Raw genomic sequence first — 23,143 nt, 5'->3', positions numbered from 1 at the left:
TATTTCTTCCATGCAAAAAAATAAGGAGATATTAGACAGAATGAGTCACTATTTACTTTCAGTGAATGTTTATATATATATATATATATATATATATATATAGCCAGCGTTAGAATTAGAGCCAAAACTTTCATCAGTGTGCTGCCTGAAGTTGGAGCTGTGATTTTAATATTTAAATATCAGCTTGTCTTGGCATTGCATGATGAAACTATTCTTTTTTTCACAGTGAGGAGCAAAAAAAGTGTTTCACATTGAAGAGTTTGATAATGAAGCAGTGATTGACTGACAGTCTGTGACACTGGCTCAGCGTGTGCAGCTGTGTGAACTTCTGCTCTCATTACGTTCCATTCAATAATCTCTCAATGAATTACACATTAATTCAAATTAAACCCAGTTATGTAACGACAGTAACGCCACCCATTTTAAAGAAGTAAAAGTAAAAACATTTCATTAGAAATGTACTTGAGCGAGAGTAAAAATTACCCACTATTAAACCTACTCTAAAAGTAAATTTTTCCCCAAAATGTTACTCAAGTAAATGTAACAGAGTAAATGTAAAGCATGACTCCCCACCTCTGATACAATTTCTATAAGATTATAATAATTTCTAGAGATTCTATAAATTTATATTTGAGTCACAGCTGTTGGAGTTTCTGGAGATGCTGAAACAAACCTCTGGTTCTAAGAGGAACATTTCAATAACACTCGATATGGAAATGAGGAATATTGTTGAGGGCAAAAACTATCCTATGAATATGGAAACTTTCTCACACACCTTGCAGAATTTTCACACATGGACAAAACAGACAACCATATCTAATAGAAGCTTCCCTTCCCACATGTGGAGGCAACATGTTTCGGGAAACAAACTGTAAACCCAGGGGAACTGATGCATCACAAATCATAGGATCAAAGTTATCATTTAGTCAATAATGAGACCTAGGTCAAAATATACTATAATCCAATTTTCTAATTTTAAAATACTATTCCAGCTTACTATGCAGAGGCAACTATAAATAATTCTGTATTGGACCAATGGCAGATGGGGAGAGTATGGGAATCCTGTTTGAAAAAGATCATTATTTTTCACATTTCTGTTTTGTCGCTAGAGGCACAGAATTTACACACTTCAACTATACATTTTTAGTAAACAATTGTAACTTCAACTTGGATATTCAGATTTGTATGTTTCCTTTGCTTATTTATGCTTCCTTTAAGATGACTTTAGCAGGAAAACACGATCCAAGGTTTGTTCTTAGAGGCATCATCACAGCTTTGTCTGGGGATCTCCACCATGTGCAGAAATAGTTAGTGTCAGCAAGCAGGACAAAGTATGTTTGAGGTTTCAAGGAGGAAGAAACCTTTTTGCTGTTACATTACTACAGGTAGTTACTGAAATCTGTCAATACTAAATTTGATGAGCTTTAGTCACGAGGATATGTTTCATGCTACAAAGAAAGGAACAAAAATCGCAAGTCCGACTGCATAGAAAAGTACCTCACCATTGTCACACGATTTGTGCTCTCATGTTGAGTTAAGAGGTGAAGTTTAATACCTAGGGTTAGTGGTTTGTTGAAATCCTCAAGTATAAAATAGTAATAGAGATCCTTGCTTTACAACGCTTTTCTTCAAAAGTAAATACCTGTTCAATTAATTATAAATTCAGTATTATCTTTACCTAACCTATCTTTAATCATTAATTTCTCTGTAGTGTACATATATACAAAACGTAAGATTTATTGCTTGAAAGACAGTTATAAAACATTACAAAGCAAAATGCGCTTCAAATGTATGTTCAAAAAGCAGATTTTGGGATTTTGGATGGTGGGGCTGGCATTCAAGAGGTCAACTTCATTTTATATTGAAGTATAAGCACTGGCTGGAAAAAATATGTTTATAGCTTTGTTTGGCAGCTGTTTCCTTTGAGATCTAAACCTTATTAATGAATTCCATTCTCTGTGAGCATATGCTGAAGAAGTTAATCAAACAGCACCGCCAGCATGTCTTGGCAAGAAGGTATTATTTTATTTCAATTACATGAATGTTTTTAGCAGATATAATCTTGCAAACAAACAATAAAGGGCACACTAATTTCATATTAATGGCTATTAGTCGACACACAACACGGCCTCAAACATTAAGAGGAAAACCCATAGCAATTGCAAAAAGAACTTCTACTAAAATAATGTATAGTTCAGAAGCGACAGAACTTAAGTACAAGTCAAAACAACAATTACAGGGTACATAGGTGTGTGGGAATTTTTTATTTTTTTAAAGAAGTAATTTATGAGATCAATGTAAGGTCAAAAGTAGGTGGATCTTGAAGAGGCTTGTCTTATTGCTTTGTTTGAATGTGGCTTGAGAGTAAGTTATTTTGAAGCTAATGGACCAACCAAATGGATAAAATACATCCTGCAGCCAGTGAAGGGACTTGAGAATAGGTGTTTTACTTTATTTTATTTAGGTTTAGTTTTTTATTTCAGCATTTTGCATTATTCTGTATTTTAAGTCTTCTTTGGGCCTGTATTTTATATAATCTGGGCCTTTATTTTAAAGGATTAGTTCTATCATAATTTACTCACCCCCAAGCCATCCCAGATGTGTATGACTTTCTTTCTTCTTCAGAACACAAATGAAGACTTTTAGAAGAATATTTCAGCTTTGTATGTCCATAAAAGGCATTCTGCTGAAGATAGACAGTCACACCTTGGATGGCATGAGGGTGAGTAAATTATGAGAGATTTTTCATTTTTGGGTGAACTTTTCCTTTAATATAAGGCATTTGTGGAATATGCATCATTAACACTGCAAATGACTTTGTCTCAGTAATCCTTTCAGCCCGTTATATCACGTTAGTGTCTAACATCAAAATTAGTAAACAAACTTTGGTTGTCACCACTTTCATAATTAAAAATGTATTATAAATTATTATCATATCTATCCTCATATACAGTATAAGATGAAGCCTGGGAAAGAGTGTAATCGATTACCACATAAACGATTAATGCACTGTATTTGCTTACTCAGTGGCCCCCTCCCCCTCTCCAATCAGCAACCCCACCCTGACCCCCAACGAACACCCCTGTGGTCACAATTAGAACACACACACACACACACACACACACACACACACACACACACACACACACACACACACACACACGTTGTGTTTCCATGTTTTATGGGGACTTTCCATAGACATAATGGTTTTTATACTGTACAAACTTTATATTCTATCCCCTAAACCTAACCCTACCCCTAAACCTAACCCTCACAGAAAACTTTCTGCATTTTTACCTTTTCAAAAAACATAATTTAGTATGATTTATAAGCTGTTTTCCTCATGGGGACCGACAAAATGTCCCCACAAGGTCAAAAATTTCGGGTTTTACTATCCTTATGGGGACATTTGGTCCCCACAAAGTGATAAATACACACTCACACACACACACACACACACACACTAATTATTGTGTGTAGCAAATGAAGAAGTTTGGGTACATTTTGGTTTTCTGTTTTCCAAACTTGCATCTGTGTGGCATTAGAGTTATGATATCACTTTCTGACAAGTTAATGGATTGTTCAAGTGAGAAATTACTTAATCTACTGCACAAGACCTTAGTTTATCCCACATGAAAAAAGCATATAATCAAAGCATTTTGCCATGACTTTTGTTTGTGTCTTTGTAATAGAATCACAACCATCCTTTTCCCCAGTCTATTTTAAGACATTTAGAAGCTGTCACTGTAATGACATGAGTAATTATTTGTATTTTATTTTTTGGCTTTTGGAAAACAGAAACTTTGTTTTGTTTTTTTTAAACAAAGAGCTGGAAAGTGTAGATTTTCTTTTGCTTCTAAGTATTCTTCTACAGTATCTTCCCAAGGAAGAATGAGTACACCACTTATCATCTTTTATACCTATTTATTTGGGGAAAGTGGGAACACGTCGGTACTTGTATGAATTTGGCTATTCTCTAGATAAGGAATTCCTTTGTATAAATAAGTCACTGTATTTGAGAAGATGGTGCAATAAAGAGTTTAACATTTGTCACCATTTTCAATGCATTTCATCATAATAAAATCCAAATCAGCAACCCCACCCTGACCCCCAACGAACACCCCTGTGGTCTCAAATAGAACACACAGACACACAGACACAGACACACACACACACACACACAAAAAGAAAATATAGCAATCATATATAATTCAAACTAAGCATCTCACTCCAAGTTGTTGCCCCACTTCCTATCAAACAAATTCCGAACCACCAGCCTTCTGCTTGACATCTCCTCGAAAGCAGTTGCCCTCCCCATTCCGCACACCAAATGAGTGCGCTCCATCCGACTTCCATCCCCTTAAAATAATTTGCCTGCCAATCATAATACTGGTCAGAACCCAATTTTTTATGTGTTTATCCCCAAATTTATGACTTCGCCATCTCCCAAAAAACAGAGTCTGGGGTAGAATGTAATTTGAGTGCCCAAAACGTCACATATAAAACTTTGAACCTTCAACCAAAATTTTTGGATTTTAACGCACCCCCAAAACGCATGGGTTGTGTCTCCATCTTCTGATTGGCATCGCCAGCAGGTGGGTGTGTCTTTAAGACCAAACCTATACAATCTAGAGGGTCCAATAGAATCTGTGTAAAAAAAGGCAAACCCTTGCATCTCTACATACAGACTTGACATTGTTTTTAATCCTAGCCCAGACTCCTTCATCCAATACCAAGTTTAAATCTTTCTCCCATAATCTCTTGATTGAAGTTAAAGCTCCATTCACCGGACTCTAAATTAGCAGGGAGTAATACAATAATGCCTCATGACCTTTTCCAAAAGCAGTAATCACAACTCCCAGAGTATCTGCGCTTGGGGGGGGGGGTCACAGCTGTAAATACCTATAGAACTGAGTTCTGGGAATCCTAAAATGTTTAACCAAATTTTCTAAAGATCTCAACACCCCACTCATATAGGTCACCGAGTGTAGTAACAGTGTAGATTTCCCGAACCCGTATATTTCCAAAATCTTAAAAAGATAATCCCATTCTACCATATCAAATGCCTTTTCAGCATCATGTGAGATGGGAGCCACCGAGTCTGATCATTCACCACTGATCACATGATATTGATGAAACACCTAATGTTATCAGAAAAGCTGAATTTCCCTTCCAAATAAAACCTTCCTGATCTATATGTATAAGAGATGTCATAACTTTACTTAATCGGTTAGCCAGAATTTTTGACAACATTTTTACATCTAGCTGGATCAGGGAAATTGTACGGTAACTCTTACACTTGCTTGGATCTCTGTCCTTTTTAAGAATCAGACTGATCTGGGCTTGTGTCATGGTTGGCAGAAAATGTCCATTCTTTATCGATTCCATATAAACTTCTAACAAAAGTGGAGACAGATTTTAGCACAAGATCTAAAAAATTCTGTGTCAAAGCCATCTGGCTCCGGAGACTTGCCTGTAGGCAAGGCCTTAATTAATTTCCAGAGCTCCTCCACGTTTATCTCAGAATCAAGATATTTTTTTTGTTCAGCCGTCAGTTTAGGGAGTTCTAATGTTTCCACAAAAAGTCTGATATCTTCATCAGTAGATGAAAAAGTATGACTGTCTTGCCCTGAATAGCCCAAACTACACCTTCCGTGACAATTCTCTGAGGCCATCAGATGACATTTGGCGCTTCAGCTCTGCTTCGACACTTTTAATATTCCCTTCCAATTCTACGAGTTCTCGTGCTTTGGATTTATTGATGAATGAGGCATACTGTATGATCCGACCCCTAAGGACCGCTTTAAGTGCCTTCCATGCCCACAGAGGATATTGAAGACCAGTTGATCTCCATATTACATTGATTTGAGCCTTTGGCATTTGTTAAAATTCAGGATTTTGCAAAAGGGATACATTAAAGCACTATATTATTTATTTTTCTCCGTATGTGGCAACACCTCTAAACTCACCAGGGCATGATCTGAGACTAAGATGTTTTCAATTGAGCAATCCACAACAGATGAAATGAGGGATTTAGATATAAAAAAAATCGATACTAGAATAAATCTTATGGACTGATGAAAAAAATTATAGTCCCTTCCGGATGGTTCAAAAGTCTCCAAATACCTGTAAAACCTAGATTTTTACACATCTTGTGAAGTGCCAATGTAGATCTAGAGGGCTTACACACTTTTGCTTCACTATGATCAAGGACTGATTCCATCAAAAGAATAAAGTCTCCTCTCAATAATATATCATGAGAGGTGCCAGTGGCTAGCAACATCCATTAAAGATCTATAAAAAAATCCCTGATCATCAGCTTTAGGTGCGTAAATATTAGCCGAAATCAAACTTTGCCCTTGAATTACTGCTAAAACAATAATGACTCTTCCTAATTTATCTTTAATCAGTTTGAGACATTTGAATTGTAGATGTTTACTTATCAATGTAATGACTCCCCTGCTTTTACTTTTAGCCAGCAATAAAAAAAACCAGTGCCCCGTGCATGACAGCGCCAACTGCCGTATATCCTTCTAAACTCAAACAGTCCATGTACGCCTACGAGAGCACCCACGACAAATTTGCCATTGGAACAGAATTACACAATTGAAATTAATCTTTTAAACAAACTCCAGTCAATAGGTGAAAAAAAAGCAGTTCAGTTTCCTCGGGCATTCAAATGAATGTTCAGTGATTCGGACCATTCAGCTGTTACCTGAGTGTAACAAATGCCTTAATCACTCTAATGATTTGCAAGAAATATTCCACAAAACAAACTCCATGCAATAGGAGGCATAAGGACAAAGAATATGCAGATTCATCAACATACTGTCCCGAAGGAGTGTTATCCCACAAAACAAACTCCAGCAAGATCCTACAAGTCAGCAACTACCTTCATCAGCATTGCTGTCATGTTAAACAGTTGACGCTGAATCTCTTTCACCTCACTGGCCAAACCGAGTCCCTGGTCGGCTACCTTATCAGGGGTATCAGCTTGAGCATGTAAGAGACTTTTAATGTCTCCGGAGCCCAAGGATTTTGAATTCTTTGACATATTTTCTTCATAGAACATTTATGGTACCAGGTGTAACTAATCTCACCGGTTAATGACACAAAAAGTATTAAAACTAGCAAAGTGCGCAGAGCTTGCATGGCACCACACGACTTCCCCCCTACATTGTATTCTTACCTGTTGTGAACCTGTTGTTTTTTGTTTTTTACACCATGGGGCCAAAAGCATTCACCCCATTGTTTGTGACAAAAAATGCCAGGTAGCAACCAATCTTTAATGTGGTAAAGGCAAACCAAGATTGTGATGTCTGTCATAAGAATTTTAGTGGTGCTGGAAAGCAGCACAACACAGTTAGTGTGGTAGTGTGAATGCTGTAACCTGATAATATAAATGCCGAAATAAATACACACTGCTTACGTGTGTGGTATGAAATATGCCTTAGACATAAAGAGCATCCAGACATGAGCACAGGCAAGCTAGGAAAGCACTATAATTCATTCTAATATCTACCCCCTACTACTTTTACTTTCCTTTAGGCTACATTCTCTGATGACCCAATTCTTGGCAGTCTGTTGTTGCAATGTCAAAAAGACCTCCCATTCCTGTTTTTAGAGTGAGAATATTACATCTTGCAAGCAATGTTATGGTAAATGGTCTGCACTTAAATCATCCTTTTTTAAACTTAGAGGTTACCAAAGCGATTTACGCTGTGTCCCAATCACCCATTCACACACAAATTCACACTCACAAACCATGCAAGGCGCTAGCCTGCCATTGGGAGCAACTTGGGGTTCAATGTCTTGCCAAAGGACACTTCGGCATGTGGAGTTGTGTGGGCCAACAATCGAACCACCAAACCTGTGATTGGCAGCTGACCCACTCAACCACCTGAGCCACAGCCGCTGTTATAGTTTTGTCCTCTCCATTTATGGGCTGGGCTATATGAGCAGAGCTGCCTTTCCACTCAACATCCCTCCGAACCCACCCCCCAATTCTGCTATCCTCCTTTGCTCCTCTGTGCCATACTAGCATAGGAGAAAGAGAGTAAATCATTGACTGACTGAAGAACATGGCTTACAGCTGTTTCCTCCCCTTTTCCTAAGAAGTTTTAATGGATGTATAGTAAAAGACAGAGGAGGATTCAAATGCAAATTCGGTCAAGCATTATTTTTAATGCTAGCCTCTTGTCCAACTTATTCAGGATATTCTCATATTTAAAGCAACAATTGGTTAATCTCCCAAAAGAGAAAAATATTTTCAGTACATTTGTATCTTGCATCTACAAAACCTTTCTTGTAGGAAGAGTCATATTACACATTTACATTTGGTTTGGCAACAAGTTCAAATTAGTCAAAACATGACTCATTCAAATTCTACCTCAGCTGTTTCCAGGGGTGTAAAGTAATGAATTACAAATACTCACGTTACTGTAATTAAGTCGTTTTTTCCCATGAATTGTACTTTTTTTTAGATTTCTTCTTCAGAGCCGAGCGGTTGTGTGATCAGCGAGCTGAGATCACTTACTGTTCCACTCACCTCTTCAGAGCTTACGCTGTTGGATCTACAGCGCATATCAGCAGCTTTCTCCTTCTCTGCACGGGAGTGCAGCTTTGCCCCTGTCCGCTTCGACAGCGCTGTTAAAAGAGTTATCTTCTTTAAAAGAGTAATACACAGCTGGCGTTGAGCGGCCTTTTCAATACATGTTTTATAAAAATGCCCTTCCACCCCTGTGTGGTTCCTAGATGCGGTCGATTTTGGACGAGGAACAAGTCACTCTTCAGGGACCAGGCAGTTAACCAAATTCTACCTCAGCTGTTTCCAGGGGTGTAAAGTAATAAATTACATTCACTCCCGTTACTGTAATTAAGTAGTTTTCCCCAGGAATTATACTTTTTTAAGTAGTTTAAAAATTGTATTTTCCCACCATCTGTGTTCGCTACTTCCCTGTCCTGATTTTATTTGTATCCTTCAATGTGATTGCTATGGAAAGTGTGACTCCCATCAATTCAAATCACACACTTGAACAGCAACTGTAGATCTGGCATCAATTTTGGAGGATGCCTCAAGCACAGTTCAACACCTGAAAGGGCTTTTCTTATGGAAAACGTTGCTTGACTGTGTCATGTGAGTTTAACTTGCTCAAGCCAGATATCAGCAATAATTTTGCCTCTAATTTGAAGAAACATATCGAGGTAAATTTTATATTTATGCTTACTAGATTCTGTGTGTCTATAATGTAGCCTGTAAATTAGCTATCTATCACTGAGATTATTGGGTTGATGTGAGAGATTAAGGAAATGTTATCAATAGGGCTGGGCGATAAAACAATCATTATGTTTATCTGAAAAATAAAGAAAAAGAGAGATCGATATCAGTGATAAACTTTTGTGTAATTTTCTATATTTAGCCTATGTTCTGCATCTAGAACAGGGGTGTTCATTACATCGATCGCATTAGCAAGACAACCACTGGTTGATTGATCGAGATAAAATATTGACTTTTTATTTCCTGACGTCTGTAGCTACATGCTGTTTGATTGACAGGTGGCTGATGTTTGAGTGCTATTGCAAGTTTGTGCCTAAATTATCAAATACACTTTATAATTATAAGTCTTGATGAGGCATTAATATAAACACAGCTGGTTTGGTCTAAAGTGAGTGTAAACAGTGGGACAAAAAGCATATTTGCATCAAAATGTTGGACTTGAAGAGTACATGTAACCAAATTGAGCACTGTCTAGTAGGCTATGTCATATAAATTATATTAATCAAACAAGGAAATGAGAAAACCACTCACTACTTTTGGCTTTGAATAACATGAGTAGCTTTAAAAGTATTAATGTAACAGAATAAAACAGTGATATTTTTTAATTATATTGTTATTTTTTAATAATACCAACCCCTGATGTCGAGAGTGTGTTAATTTGTATAATAAATGACCAGGAAAATAGAGATGATAAAATGGTAAAAGTTGTCAGTCACAAACGTCTATAAAATACCTATATTTTTTATTCTTTCTGGCAAACAGCCGTAAAAGGGAATGTAAATTATGGTATGTGTGAAACATTTTCAAATTGCAGCATAGAGTTTTTTATAAAGAGTTATTATAGAGGGGCATAGCTGTAGTAACTCAGTACTCAATACTCACTACTCATGAGTACTTTTAAATGAGCAACTCTTTTACTCTTACTTGAGTAGATTTTAGGACAGGTACTTCTACTCTACTCATACTACATTTTTAATGATGTAACAGTACTTTTACTCAAGTATTATTTTTAACAACAACAACTATACATTTATATATTGATAAACCCCTACTCTTTACAAGAAAGTGCCCTAGGGATTTTTAATGACCACAGAGAGTCAAGACCTCAGTTTAACATCCCATCCGAAAGACAGTGCTTTTTTTACAGTATAGTGTCCCCGTCACTATACTGGGGCATTAGGACCCACACAGACCATAGGGTGAGCACCTCCTGCTGGCCTCCCTAATACCTCTTCCAGCAGCAACCTTGGTTTTCTTGGTTGCTCCCATCCAGGTACTGGCCAGGCTCAACCCTGCTTAGCTTTAATAGGCAACCAGGCAATAGCCGCAGGGTGATATGGCAGCGCCATATTTTCAGTACTCTTTCCACCCCTGGCTGTGTCCCAGAACTGTGCTGTCTGCCAAAGATGTTCAGATGAGATGGGAGTATTAAGGAGCAGCTAATCAGTAGTGAAAACAGATATTTTTCATTGTAATGTTCACTTAGTCTGTGAATTCATACAAATGTTGTCTATGACGTTCATATAAGCAGCGTATTAATCATATAAGTGCTATTCTCCTACTACAATCAGTTACAGTACAAAACAAAGAATCGGTCTGTTTTTTACAGTATACCTGAATAAGTAATTTATTTAGTTATTTTTCAGAAAGCCTTAGTTAATTGGCAGGAATATTTACATATTTTAGGGTTTCAGCCGTTTTGCTAACTTCTGCTAGAGCCACTGAATTACATTTCAATTGTGTCATTTAGTAGACATTTTTATCCAAAACGACTTACAAGTGAGGAACATGGTAAGCAATTTGTCATACAAAAGTCAACAATATCTGCAGTAATATTTGCACTGCCAAGTTCTCAGCGTATCTGGAGTAGTACAGAAACTAGTTCAGAAGAAAGACAAGGAAAGAGTTTTATTTGATTAATTATTAAATAGTAAATGTAATTAGTGTGGTTTGGTTATGTGCTCACGGAATAGATGTGTTTTCAGTTAGTTCTTGAATGCTGAGATGTTTGGAAGCTCATTCCACCACAGAGGAACAGAGAAATTAAGTGATCGTGAAATGGACTTCTTTTAATTTGCCTCTTTGCGATGGGACCATCAGGTGCTGCTCGATCATTGACCGCAGAGAATGAGTTGGGACATAGACATGGTGGCAAATATGTATGAGGGTGCTATTGCATGCCATTGCAGTCCTGATGGCCAGAGTCAAAGCCTTGAATTTAATGCAGGCAGTTACAGGTAGAAAGTGGAGTAAACCAAAAGGGGGGTGACATCAGCCCTCTTTGGCTGATTGATGATCAGATGCGCTGCTGCGTTCTGGACCATATGCAGTGGCTTAATCATGCTAGCCGGGAGGCCGGCCAATGGAGTGCTACAGTAGACCAGTCTTGAAATGACCAGAGCTTGGACCAAGAGCTGTGCAATATGTTCAAACAGGAAAGGTCTGATTTTCCTGATGTTGTAAAGCGCAAACCTGCAAGACCGGGCAGTTGATGAGATGTGGCCGGTGAAATTAAGCTGGTTATTAAACACCACTCCCATTGTTCCTGGCTGTCTTGGTTGGCTTTAATTAATTAGTATGCCTCTATCCCTTTATCCACCCAACCTCTCTTCAAAACCCCGCCCTTCAAATATATGTCAGCCAACCAGATGTATGCAAATTGAAAATACACATTGAGGCAGAGGGTGTTCTCTAATTGGCTACATTTTCATATTTGCTAAAAAGTGCAGGCCTTAATCTATCTTTCTTTCTTCCTTTCTTTGAAAGAAAACCTGACACTTTCTACAGAAGCAGATAAAGCATTCAGCCAAACCACATGGATGGCCTGGATCATTTTTCATATAAATGTTTTAGTTCATGAGGGAATTCATTGGAACATACACATGTGTCCAGCATGTGAGATATATGCACAATAAATCGTGGAACTGTACAATCCAGTGGAAACGTAGAAGATCTCTCACCAGCAAGGTGAGTGTTTAGTCAATTCTGTTGTCTAGCCTTATGTCCCCTGTCAATGAGACAAAAAAGAATGGACATTAGTTAATTTTAAATGGCTATAAAATCAGTAAAAGCTGCAGCTTAGGGCCCTCAAACCACCAGGGGGCTCTAGAAAGCATTTTTATTTATTTTATATATATATATACACTCACCTAAAGGATTATTAGGAACACCATACTAATACTGTGTTTGACCCCCTTTCGCCTTCAGAACTTCCTTAATTCTACGTGGCATTGATTCAACAAGGTGCTGAAAGCATTCTTTAGAAATGTTGGCCCATATTGATAGGATAGCATCTTGCAGTTGATGGAGATTTTTGGGATGCACATCCAGGGCATGAAGCTCCCGTTCCACCACATCCCAAAGATGCTCTATTGGGTTGATATCTGGTGACTGTGGGGGCCATTTTAGTACAGTGAACTCATTGTCATGTTCAAGAAACCAATTTGAAATGATTCGAGCTTTGTGACATGGTGCATTATCCTGCTGGAAGTAGCCATCAGAAGATGGGTACATGGTGGCCATAAAGGGATGGACATGGTCAGAAACAATGCTCAGGTAGGCCGTGGCATTTAAACGATGCCCAATTGGCACTAAGGGGCCTAAAGTGTGCCAAGAAAACATCCCCCACACCATTACACCACCACCACCAGCCTGCACAGTGGTAAGAAGGCATGATGGATCCATGTTCTCATTCTGTTTACTCCAAATTCTGACTCTACCATCTGAATGTCTCAACAGAAATCGAGACTCATCAGACCAGGCAACATTTTTCCAGTCTTCAACTGTCCAATTTTGGTGAGCTCTTGCAAATTGTAGCCTCTTTTTCCTATTTGTAGTGGAGATGAGTGGTACCCGGTGGGGTCTTCTGCTGTTGTAGCCCATCCGCCTCAAGTTTGTGCATGTTGTGGCTTCACAAATGCTTTGCTGAATACCTCGGTTGAAACGAGTGGTTATTTCAGGCAAAGTTGCTCTTCTATCAGCTTGAATCAGTCGGCCCATTCTCCTCTGACCTCTAGCATCAACAAGGCATTTTCAGCCCACATGACTGCCGCATACTGGATGTTTTCCTTTTCACACCATTCTTTGTAAACCCTAGAAATGGTTGTGCGTAAAAATCCCAGTAACTGAGCAGATTGTGAAATACTCAGACCGGCCCGTCTGGCACCAACAACCATGCCACGCTCAAAATTGCTTAAATCACCTTTCTTTCCCATTCTGACATTCAGTTTGGAGTTCAGGAGATTGTCTTGACCAGGACCACACCCCTAAATGCATTGAAGCAACTGCCATGTGATTGGTTGATTAGATAATTGCATTAATGAGAAATTGAACAGGTGTTCCTAATAATCCTTTAGGTGAGTGTATATATAGGCCTGTTAAAAGCTGTGAGTAAGACTAAAGGCCCAGGTATACTTAGTTTTTGCGTGTTCTGGAACGGCTCGCACCTGGTTGACTGCATTGCCTTTGTGAGTATACTCTTCTGACCGTAAGCGAATACGAATGCATTTGGTGCATGTCCACTTCAACTTCTTTGTAATACACTTTTAGTACAGTCAATAGCAGGTGCAGGCTTCAGCAATGCACACACCCGAGGACCACGTGCGCGAGTCGATAAAATCTAGGCGGCGAGCGCTGATGGCGCAATTTGTGTCACACATACTGTGCGTGGAGAGATCCGCAACGCGGACACCCGATTAGACTTAGGTCTTAAGACAGCTGTTATGGCTCAATTAGACAGTTATAGGGGGCCCCTTGTGGTATGAGAGGGAAGGGTGAACTGCAAGGAGAGAGTTGTTGCTGTTACACACTCAAAAGGTTTTTCGTCATCATGAAGTACACCCACAAGTCGGAAGTGGAAAAAAAATCTTCATCAAGAAGATATTGAATCATCAAACTTTGGATGTTCAGTCAAATACCAAGTCAATAAAGAGAAGTTAATATCATGAGATTCGCAACAGATAATACTTCAGGTTCATCAATGACACAGAAAAGGTCAAGTTTAAGCAAGCTGCATTGTGCGATCTGTTGTATACTGCACATTTTTGAATGTGAATTTTTGAATATATGGTAGTATGCTATTATGAACATTGCCAATGAGTTGCTTTAAAAAAAAAAACATGCTTGATCTTTTAACCTTCTTTCTAGTTTTCATACTAGGAGTTTAAATCTGTCATTTGAAATCCAAGACAAATGGGATATAAACTTATTTCTTGTTCCCCCCTTATTTTTATTTTTATTTTTTTTAAAAGAGCCTATCAGCATCAGCTGTAAAGTTAGTACAGTTAAGACTGCCATAAAGCCAGTTTACTGTCCTGCTTAGCAACTTCAGCAAGAAAGGCCAAATAGACTCTAAAGTTGTCAGCGAATAATCATCTAAAAAAATGCTTTTAAGAATTCCTGTTACAATATGAAATATAAGCAATGCACAACGTAACTCCAAATAACAGCAATGTGAACATGGGGGAAATTCTACAGAGCTACAGAATTGACTGTGAGTGAATGCACATGCGAGAGCACTGACAAAAGGGGGAGGAAAATTAGGGTTGGCAGCATTCTTCTTACTAAAGGCTGTTTTAAAAAAAAGGCAACAGAGTGTGGGGCTGGGTCTGATTGCTGCTGTAAGCCTCATTCTGTCTTCATGGTGCAGCGATAACCTGGACATTTTTTTTTTTCCTCACTTCCTCTTCCCTATACTTTGCACAGAAGAACAGCTCATGTCTTTGATATAGGCATGATGAGCTTTGTGCCTTCTAGGACTGTCCTGTTTCTGGCTTTATCTGTGGCTTTTGTACAACTTGTGAAATGCCAGGATGAAAACGGTGGTAAGTTATTGTTTATTTAAAAAGCTAATTGTGCTGATGCTTAAGCTGATAGCTTTTGGTCTTGGTGAAAAAGCATGGGAGTGGTCTGGTATTATACAGAAGAGGTTTAGTTAGGAAAAACTAACTTCTTAAACTTTTTACATTTATGCTGACATTAATGCTTTTATCTAAAGCGTCTAACTGTGATTTCAGGGTATATGTTTTTTCCGTCCAAGTATTCCCTGGTAATTCGAACCAATAATCTTGTCTTTGCTGGCACCAGGCTCTGTTGAGCTACAGTAACAATTTTTTTATAATATGTTTGCATCCTAAGTGAATATGACTTGCATCCACAATAATTTTATTAAAACTGCTTAAATGTTGTCAGTTGTGGAAAAAAATTGGGCTTAATTGGTCCATCCCTTTCTTTATTGATGTTGCATAGTAATGTATAAGTTGGAGATTTGTTAATGCTTTTGTATGAGCAAGTACCTGCATATAAATAATTATGTCATGTGGTCACCATATTGAATGTGTTTAATGGAGATGCCACTTGGAGACTTGTGACATTAACTCTTTACCATGCACCATTAGAATTGTTATCTACCCCCATTAATATCCTTCTCTCACATCTGTTGAATCGTTTTAAACCCTAGCGCTGCAATTACATGTCACTGAAGGAACACATCTTGCATCCTAATGCAGAGCAGATGTGTGAGGATATTATGAGGGAGGCATTGAATCCAAACATGCATGGAAGAAAAAAATGCCCAGCCGAGAAACACCTGAGCTGTATTACCTCAGTTGTGCTGTTTTAGAACATTTCAAACACGTGACGTATATTTTTCCCTAAATTATGTCACAAGGCATAGGCCTACTCTTTTTTTCCCCCAGCGCTCAAGTATCTCAAGTAATATTGCGAACAATGTTTAGCAGATTTCTCTCGTTGAGGTCCAAAAGCAGTGCTTCACCTTGTGGCAAATGATAATATTATTAAAATGTAAACTATTATAATAACTAAACACACACAGAGAGAGAGAGAGAGAGAGAGAGAAACAATAAAGCATCCTCCCTAACAATAGAGCAAAAATACATAGTGAAAATTTTGTTCCACTTCAAAGAGAGTCATTGTTTACATTTTTTGGAACAAAAATTGTTACCGCACCACATGTGTACTGATGGCTTTTGGCCTGATGTATTGTAACTTTGTTTGCTTTAATGTGTGTTTCTTTTAAACCATGTGCAATAGTTGGCGTAAACAGGTTGACATGAAAGTGCCTACTAAAGTGCAGGTTTGTCTGTTTGAAAAGGTCCAACAAGCAAGACTGAAACAAGTATTTTTGCAGATACTCAAATGCTTATGCCTACTGAGGATGCTATTTTGTGACACTTGTGGCTTGATATATTTTGCTCCGGCTTCTGGTCCAGCTAGCTTGTCCAGATCTTCTGTTTAAAAAAAGACCATTCAAACATGTTTAAGCAAAGAGTTCAATTATTAGTGAGTTACTGACTGTTCTACTGGAAGCATCTGTCGCTAAAGGCTAGGGAATACACGTTGTATGCTTAAATAAGACAAAATACAACAGCTTTGAATTCTCAGATTTTGTAAGTAAAGAGTAACACTGTATGCAATGTTCAAGTTTCTCACTTGATCATTTTAGAAATGTAGAAGAAATGGCTGATGTTACATAGGTTTCGTTGGAAGCTGGTTAAAGTGAATTACTGAAAGCATGTTTTTTTTTGAAAAGTGTGACAACAATGGTAATATTTATGCAAGTAAAGAAAAGAAAATTACACTAGCAACAAAAAGAGGGTCATATTTCTTTGTCTTTTGAATAGAAAAAGACTTATTAACTTGCAGTTTCTTGCACATGCTGTCCAATCACGCAGATGTATGTCAGCACACACAACATGAAGTTCAAGTGAAGTTTTCCAGTTCATCATTTGCTTATTGAGGCTCTATGTGACCAAGAAATGCATGTTTAGAGACTGTGAGCATTTCCACATAGATCAGTTCTACGCCACACCCCCCTCCCCCAAACCTCCCCTATTTCATATAAAGTGTATATTACTTAAAATATTGTTAAACAATTCCATTTATTTGACTTTTTAACATTAAAATGAGAAATACTATAATTTTTCTCTGACCAAAAACAAACCTTAGACTGTCTTTCTAGCATTGTTCCTATTAACTTTAAGTGACATTATGTAGCTTCTGTGCTATTCTACTTTTCTGTACTTTTTTCATGAGACTACACTGCAGATGGTAAAATAGCTGCACTTTCCCCCTAACGGGTTCCAGTCATTGTTTCCACATCAATTACATTACAATAAAAAGTGCAATTTCTCTATGCAAAGCTAAATATCCAAATATGTGCATTCGACCAGGTCCACAGCTTGTGTGCTGATGGAAAACATGTGCTGCATTTTTGCGCTATGACTTGATTACATGCCTCCTTGGTCCTGACACACAGAGTCAGGGAGGGAGAAAGAGAGGGAGAGAGAGAGAAATAGAGAGACTAACATTTACATTTAAGTAGATAACCTGCATTTTGTAAATCATAGCATCTTTGATCTCCAGCAAAAATGGCCCTGCATGCCTCTATGGGATAAACAATTAAGAGGATGGATTTTTAATGTTCAGTGTGTGCTCTCGAGACTTCTCCATGGGAACTACTTGTAAAGTAAATTATTGCAGTCAGCAAATGCAAGCCAGGAGGATGACTTCCAGATGTTTAGTTTCTTTGGCTGTATTTGTAAAATATTAAAACAAATGTTGGCTAAAACTTGAGTTTGGAGGAAGTCAATTAGCTGATGTAAGTCACACAGTGTCTTTGAACAGCAAAGATTGGAGGACATGGAAAATGGGGGTAAATGTATTTATTCTGCAGCTATATAGCCCAATTAAATGAATAGTACATCTAAAAATGAAAATTTTGTCAAAATTTACCCTTGTGCTGCTATGACCCATTTGACTTGCTTTCATATGCAAAAACAAAAAATGAGATGTTATAATCAATATCCTGTTTCGTCTTGTGCAACTTAAAGGTGCACTCAGTATTTTTTCCTCATTAAAAATGTTGTACTTCCTAAAAAATTATTAGTAATTTTTCAAACATATGTATAAAATCATGAGCACTCACATGAGATGAAGACTCCAGTCATATCATTAACCTTATAAAAGCTGTTTTATTCTACATAGACAGGGTCTCCTCATGGGGGCTGCCATGTTTGGATCTCATGGCCAGCCAAATACCACTTGCTTAATCTTAGTAACTGCCTGGATTGGACAGTTTCACTCATGGATTAAATTAATTCATGGCTGACTGTGAAAAGTACATTTCAACAATGCCATCTGTTTTTGAAAACTTTTTTTTGTTAGATTGATGCTGCATCCATGCCTGTAGGTGTATGTGTAAGTCCAAAACAACATATTCGAAAAATGAGGCTGCCTTTAAGGCTAAAAAACGTATCATATATGCATCGGGATATTCATTATAACATCTGCTTTTGGGTTCTCCATAAGAAAGTAAGTCATTTGGGTTTGGAATGACATTAGGGTGAGTAAATTAATACAGAACGAATGGTTGAACAATTCCTGTAAATATTATTGTCTATTTTGATTGTCATGTCCAAAATAAAAAAAACTCCCCATAAAAGCAAGTCTTCCATCTGTCCCAGATGCACTGAAAAACATTTGAATAGTCTTTTGGCAGTTTTACAGGATCAGGAAGCAAAGAGGATGAGACAGATGCCAAGCATGTCTGTGTAGAGAATGCCGAGGTTGGCAGTGGGAGAAATGATGAAAACTCCCCTTGAGATGGGTCATAAGCTTCATAAGTTTGCACAGCTGGTCCCATTGGTCTGGAAAACATCTAGATTTAGTCTATATAGCATTTTAGTCCAAAAACTGTCTGTTTTAACTACACTAGTAGTCAGGGCAATTTCAACACAATGGGCAACATGGGCTGCAGCCCAGGGGCCCACCACTAGGGGATATTCTAAACAGATTTCCTGAACACTCTTGCCACTCTTAATCTGCTATTGTTTTCAAAAACTAGTAAATTCACAGCTAAGCAGTGTATTACAAGTATTCTGCCCCAAAGTCATGCAGTTGGTTGAGCCAGATGTTGACATGTCACTCAAACTAAGGGAACAAAGATTTGGAAGCACTACAGAGTCAGTGTTTATATTCTTTAGGGGAAATCAACCTACAAATGGCTTACTTACTGTAGGCTATAATTGTCTTTGTGATAAGAGACATTATTTTAACATTGGAAAAAAATCACATGAGTATGTTGGTTCACATTATAAAAACATGTATTATAATGCATGTATATGCATTACCAGTCTGAACTGGCTCCATAGTCTTAGTGTTTAGAATTTAATTCACACTTAAACTGGAGAGAGTTTCTTTTCAGAGATCAGCCTAATCAAAATCAGCTGAGAACGTCATCCAATTTTAACAGACTGAACTTTGTGGTGACATTGCAAACAGAGCAGGAGTATCCCCTGTATGGGGTTCAAAGATTTATTTGAGGGCTTGCTTTTAAGAAGACCATGAAGAGGCAACTTTAAGTGGTTTGATGATAGTGATGAGTGTCATTTAATTTTAGTAGTTTTAACATGATTGCATGGTAAATTTATCTTTCCTCCCTGGCGTGGGCTATTTTTGTATGTATTCCGCAGTCTAAACAAAATTATTTCTGTCTGAAATAATGATTTATGTACTATTTGTTCTTTATTGAGCAAGCTTAAACATATGTGACATTGGCAAGTCTTCTGTGATGAAGTGTATGTTAGTTGTTTGCGACTCTCTGGGTCATGAGCAAATGTTTAGGGGTGTGGCTCATGAATATTAATTAGTTTATAATGACGTTAGTTAACCTGTGTAGAGCTGTAGATCACATGACCTTATTAATATTCATGAGGTAGCCCAGGGCCCCGGGGAGGCTTAACCTGGCCCTGCTAATAGTTGGAAAATAAAAAATGGATGGATGGTTAGATGGATGGATGGATGTCAAAGGCCCATTCTTGGCTTAGACTGACCTGTTTGTAGCAGTGTCAAGACTAGTTATGGTTTTGCAACGAACACACACACACACACACACACACACACACACACACACACACAAACTGGAAAATGCATTAAAGCTGGCTACAGAAAAAAAAAAATATCCTTTTTTTTTTGCAGTAAAAGACATCCTTAGATATCTAGACATCCTTAAAACAAAATAGATTTACTTTTGAAGAAAAATTGTATAGGGTAAGCAGTGATGGGCAGTGAAGATATTAGCTTAACTACATTTCTGAATAGCGAGGTGATAGCTTCGCTGGTTTTTAAAAAAGTAGCTTTTCAATAGCAAAACTATATATTTTTGATTAGGTAGCGGCATAGCTTAGACAAAAACTACACCACTACATCATACATTTACTAATGCTAGTTTTGAATCAGAACTGAAGATGTCAGGTTCACAAATGAATCACACTTCTGAGTTAGTTCTTTACAATGAATTGGTCACATGTGATAGCAAAGCAGTCTGAATCGGTTTGCGATTCAATTTGAATGGCCCAGAAAGCTCATGCATGCTCTGCTGAATCATTTGGTGTGTGCTCTCACTTGACAACGCTGGTTGCATTGGATCTACAATTAGTGGAAACAGAACCTGCAAATGCATCCAATCAAATGATGAAGAAGGTCTTTATTAAGTTCAACATATGTGCAGCTTGAAGGCTGAGTGGGTAAAGTTATTTTCCAACCAAAGAGCATCAAAACACTATGTAGCTTACACAAAAACACATAAAGAAGTACCATGGCATTACCATGGTTTTTGGAAATGTACCATTACCTGGGAGCACCATGTCAATACAGTGGTATCCACAGTTTTTCTAAGCAACCACTGGGTGGGGCCTGAAAGTCCTGCCTTACACGTAAAAGAGCCAATCAACTTTTAGATACAGACATCACCTGTCAATCAACTTGAGAATGTGCATGCGCAATAGCCGGGAAATTTTTGTTTTTAGCATAATCCGAGGTAAAGATAAAACATTTATGATACCAGTGTTGTCAGATTGTACTGTTCATTTGAAATATGTTCTTTGATCTTAATTTTGACCAACCATTTTGAGATTTTGGTCTTTCCCAATTCAAGCAGATAGGAGCTGCACTACCATGCCGCTTGTTTACATAGAAAAAAATAGCTCCCCAGGAGTATTCCAAAGATGGCCACTGAGTGAACTGACTTGTGAAAAAGACTTTAGGTTCTGTTCAAACTGCACACGTCTGCACTATTTTATGTCATTTTGAATAGAGGGAAGACTAGCAGCTGTACATCGTCGCACCATTAGCTAGGTAACTTCTAGCCAATCACATGTAAGCCATTGCTTTATAAGTCTGCTTACAATAGATCACAAAGCTCCACCACCCCACCACCACCAGTTGAGTCCTGTCCCGCACGGGGTAGGCTCCTCGCCCCTGCCTCTATCTCAAGCAGGATATGACGGTTCCGAGTACTAATTTGGACTGCAAGATGGGGCTTATGCCAAAGAGAGACATTACATTTCTGTTTTATATTCATCAAATAAATGTCATCTTAAATTTCACTCAAGTCTGCAAGTCTTCATGATAGAAGTATGCTTACACTGAAAATGCAACAAAAAGAAGTGTACTACAAGCACCCGGATGATGCAACCATCAAAACAGGCTGTGGAATGTTGGGCAATGTCCCAATGCACACACTTGTGGTCTTGGCCACTTGTGTGCACTTTGTAAGTGCATAGTGTATAGTGTGTTGTTTGGGACACAGCTAACGTTCTAATCGCCTGTTCTGTCTTTCTAATCTAGTCTAGAGACACAATGTATTCATGCTCACCTTGTGCAGTTGTTGGCTGTCATAACAACTCAAATTTAAAACACTTTAAATCCACGTTTTTGAAAATGTTTACAAATGTAATACTTTAAACATCAGATTACCTGTTAGAGTATAAGCTGATGCAAGCAAAAACACTGGAGACCGGAAATTCAAACAGGTGAATTGTGGAACCGTGTTCAGAAAAAAGTGTTCAGGTGGATATGAATCATGCATCAAATTACCATTGTATTACCATAGAATTCATTGAAGTACTTTAAAGAACCATATGACTATAGAATGGTACATAAATATGGTACTTGTTTATCAGAGTACCATGGTATTACCATCTGTTTCCATCAGATATTTGGTAATATACAACAGATAGCTCCGGTCCTCAAATCTGATTGGACGAGAGACGTTCCATGAGCACTGATGGTCTGACACCATCAACACTTGGACGCTTCACTGTGTGTATAACTCTGCTTTTGTTTTTCGTTCTAAACTAAAGAGTAAGAGCAGTGCATATGTGTTAAGAGCTAATGTAGGCTATGTGTCTCTTTTTATATCTATTTTTTTTACATTAGATTTGTTAGCCAGCAGGTGGTGACAAAAGATAATTGTGTGTGTAATATGAGCCAGTTAGTGACGTAAAGTGAATCGTTAGTCATTGTTTACATAGAACAGCGCTCCGTGATTGCTCACATTACTAAAGCTAGGAAATAGCTTTAAATGGCTTTAAACGAACAACTTCAGCATTAAGGCTCATCACAGCTGAGAGACACAACAGACTGATTGATTAAAGAACTCAGAGTGCTTACCTCTCACCGGAGTTTCCACATTGGATACATATTGTATAAAATGGCGGAGGACATCACTGTTTCTATAGTGAATGTCTCTTGCGCACCAGCTACCGTGAAACAGAGTGGAATACCCCTGCTTGGATGGCTATTTTACCAGTGAGAAAGCTGACCTTCAGAAAGCTGACAGCATCTCTGCTTGGGTGTGGCAACAGGTGATTGCACATGCTCCGTCTCTCTCGCTCTCACACACACACACACACACACACACACACACACACACACACACACACACACACACATCCATCCATCCATCCTTGTTTATCCAATAACTTGTTGAAATAGCACAAGCCGTGATACTATTTCTGAAATTAAATTTTTTAATAACTAATGGAGGCTTGGACGCATAATTAGTTT

General features: G+C 38.1%; 1 protein-coding gene across 1 annotated transcript in view; it reads left to right on the top strand.

Moving 5' to 3' along the window:
- The first annotated feature begins 14,848 nt into the window (after positions 1 to 14,848).
- Positions 14,849 to 23,143, top strand: part of LOC127658678 (collagen alpha-2(V) chain-like) — a 56,887-nt gene continuing 48,592 nt past the window's right edge. Inside the window, exon 1 of the mRNA XM_052148091.1 lies at positions 14,849 to 15,099. Coding sequence (XP_052004051.1) covers positions 15,009 to 15,099 — 91 coding nt within the window. The 5' untranslated portion in view covers positions 14,849 to 15,008. The remainder of the gene's footprint in view (positions 15,100 to 23,143) is intronic.

Source organism: Xyrauchen texanus, chromosome 18 (genome assembly GCF_025860055.1).
Source record: "Xyrauchen texanus isolate HMW12.3.18 chromosome 18, RBS_HiC_50CHRs, whole genome shotgun sequence".
NCBI lineage: Eukaryota > Metazoa > Chordata > Actinopteri > Cypriniformes > Catostomidae > Xyrauchen > Xyrauchen texanus.
This window is presented reverse-complemented; position numbering and strand designations above follow the sequence as displayed.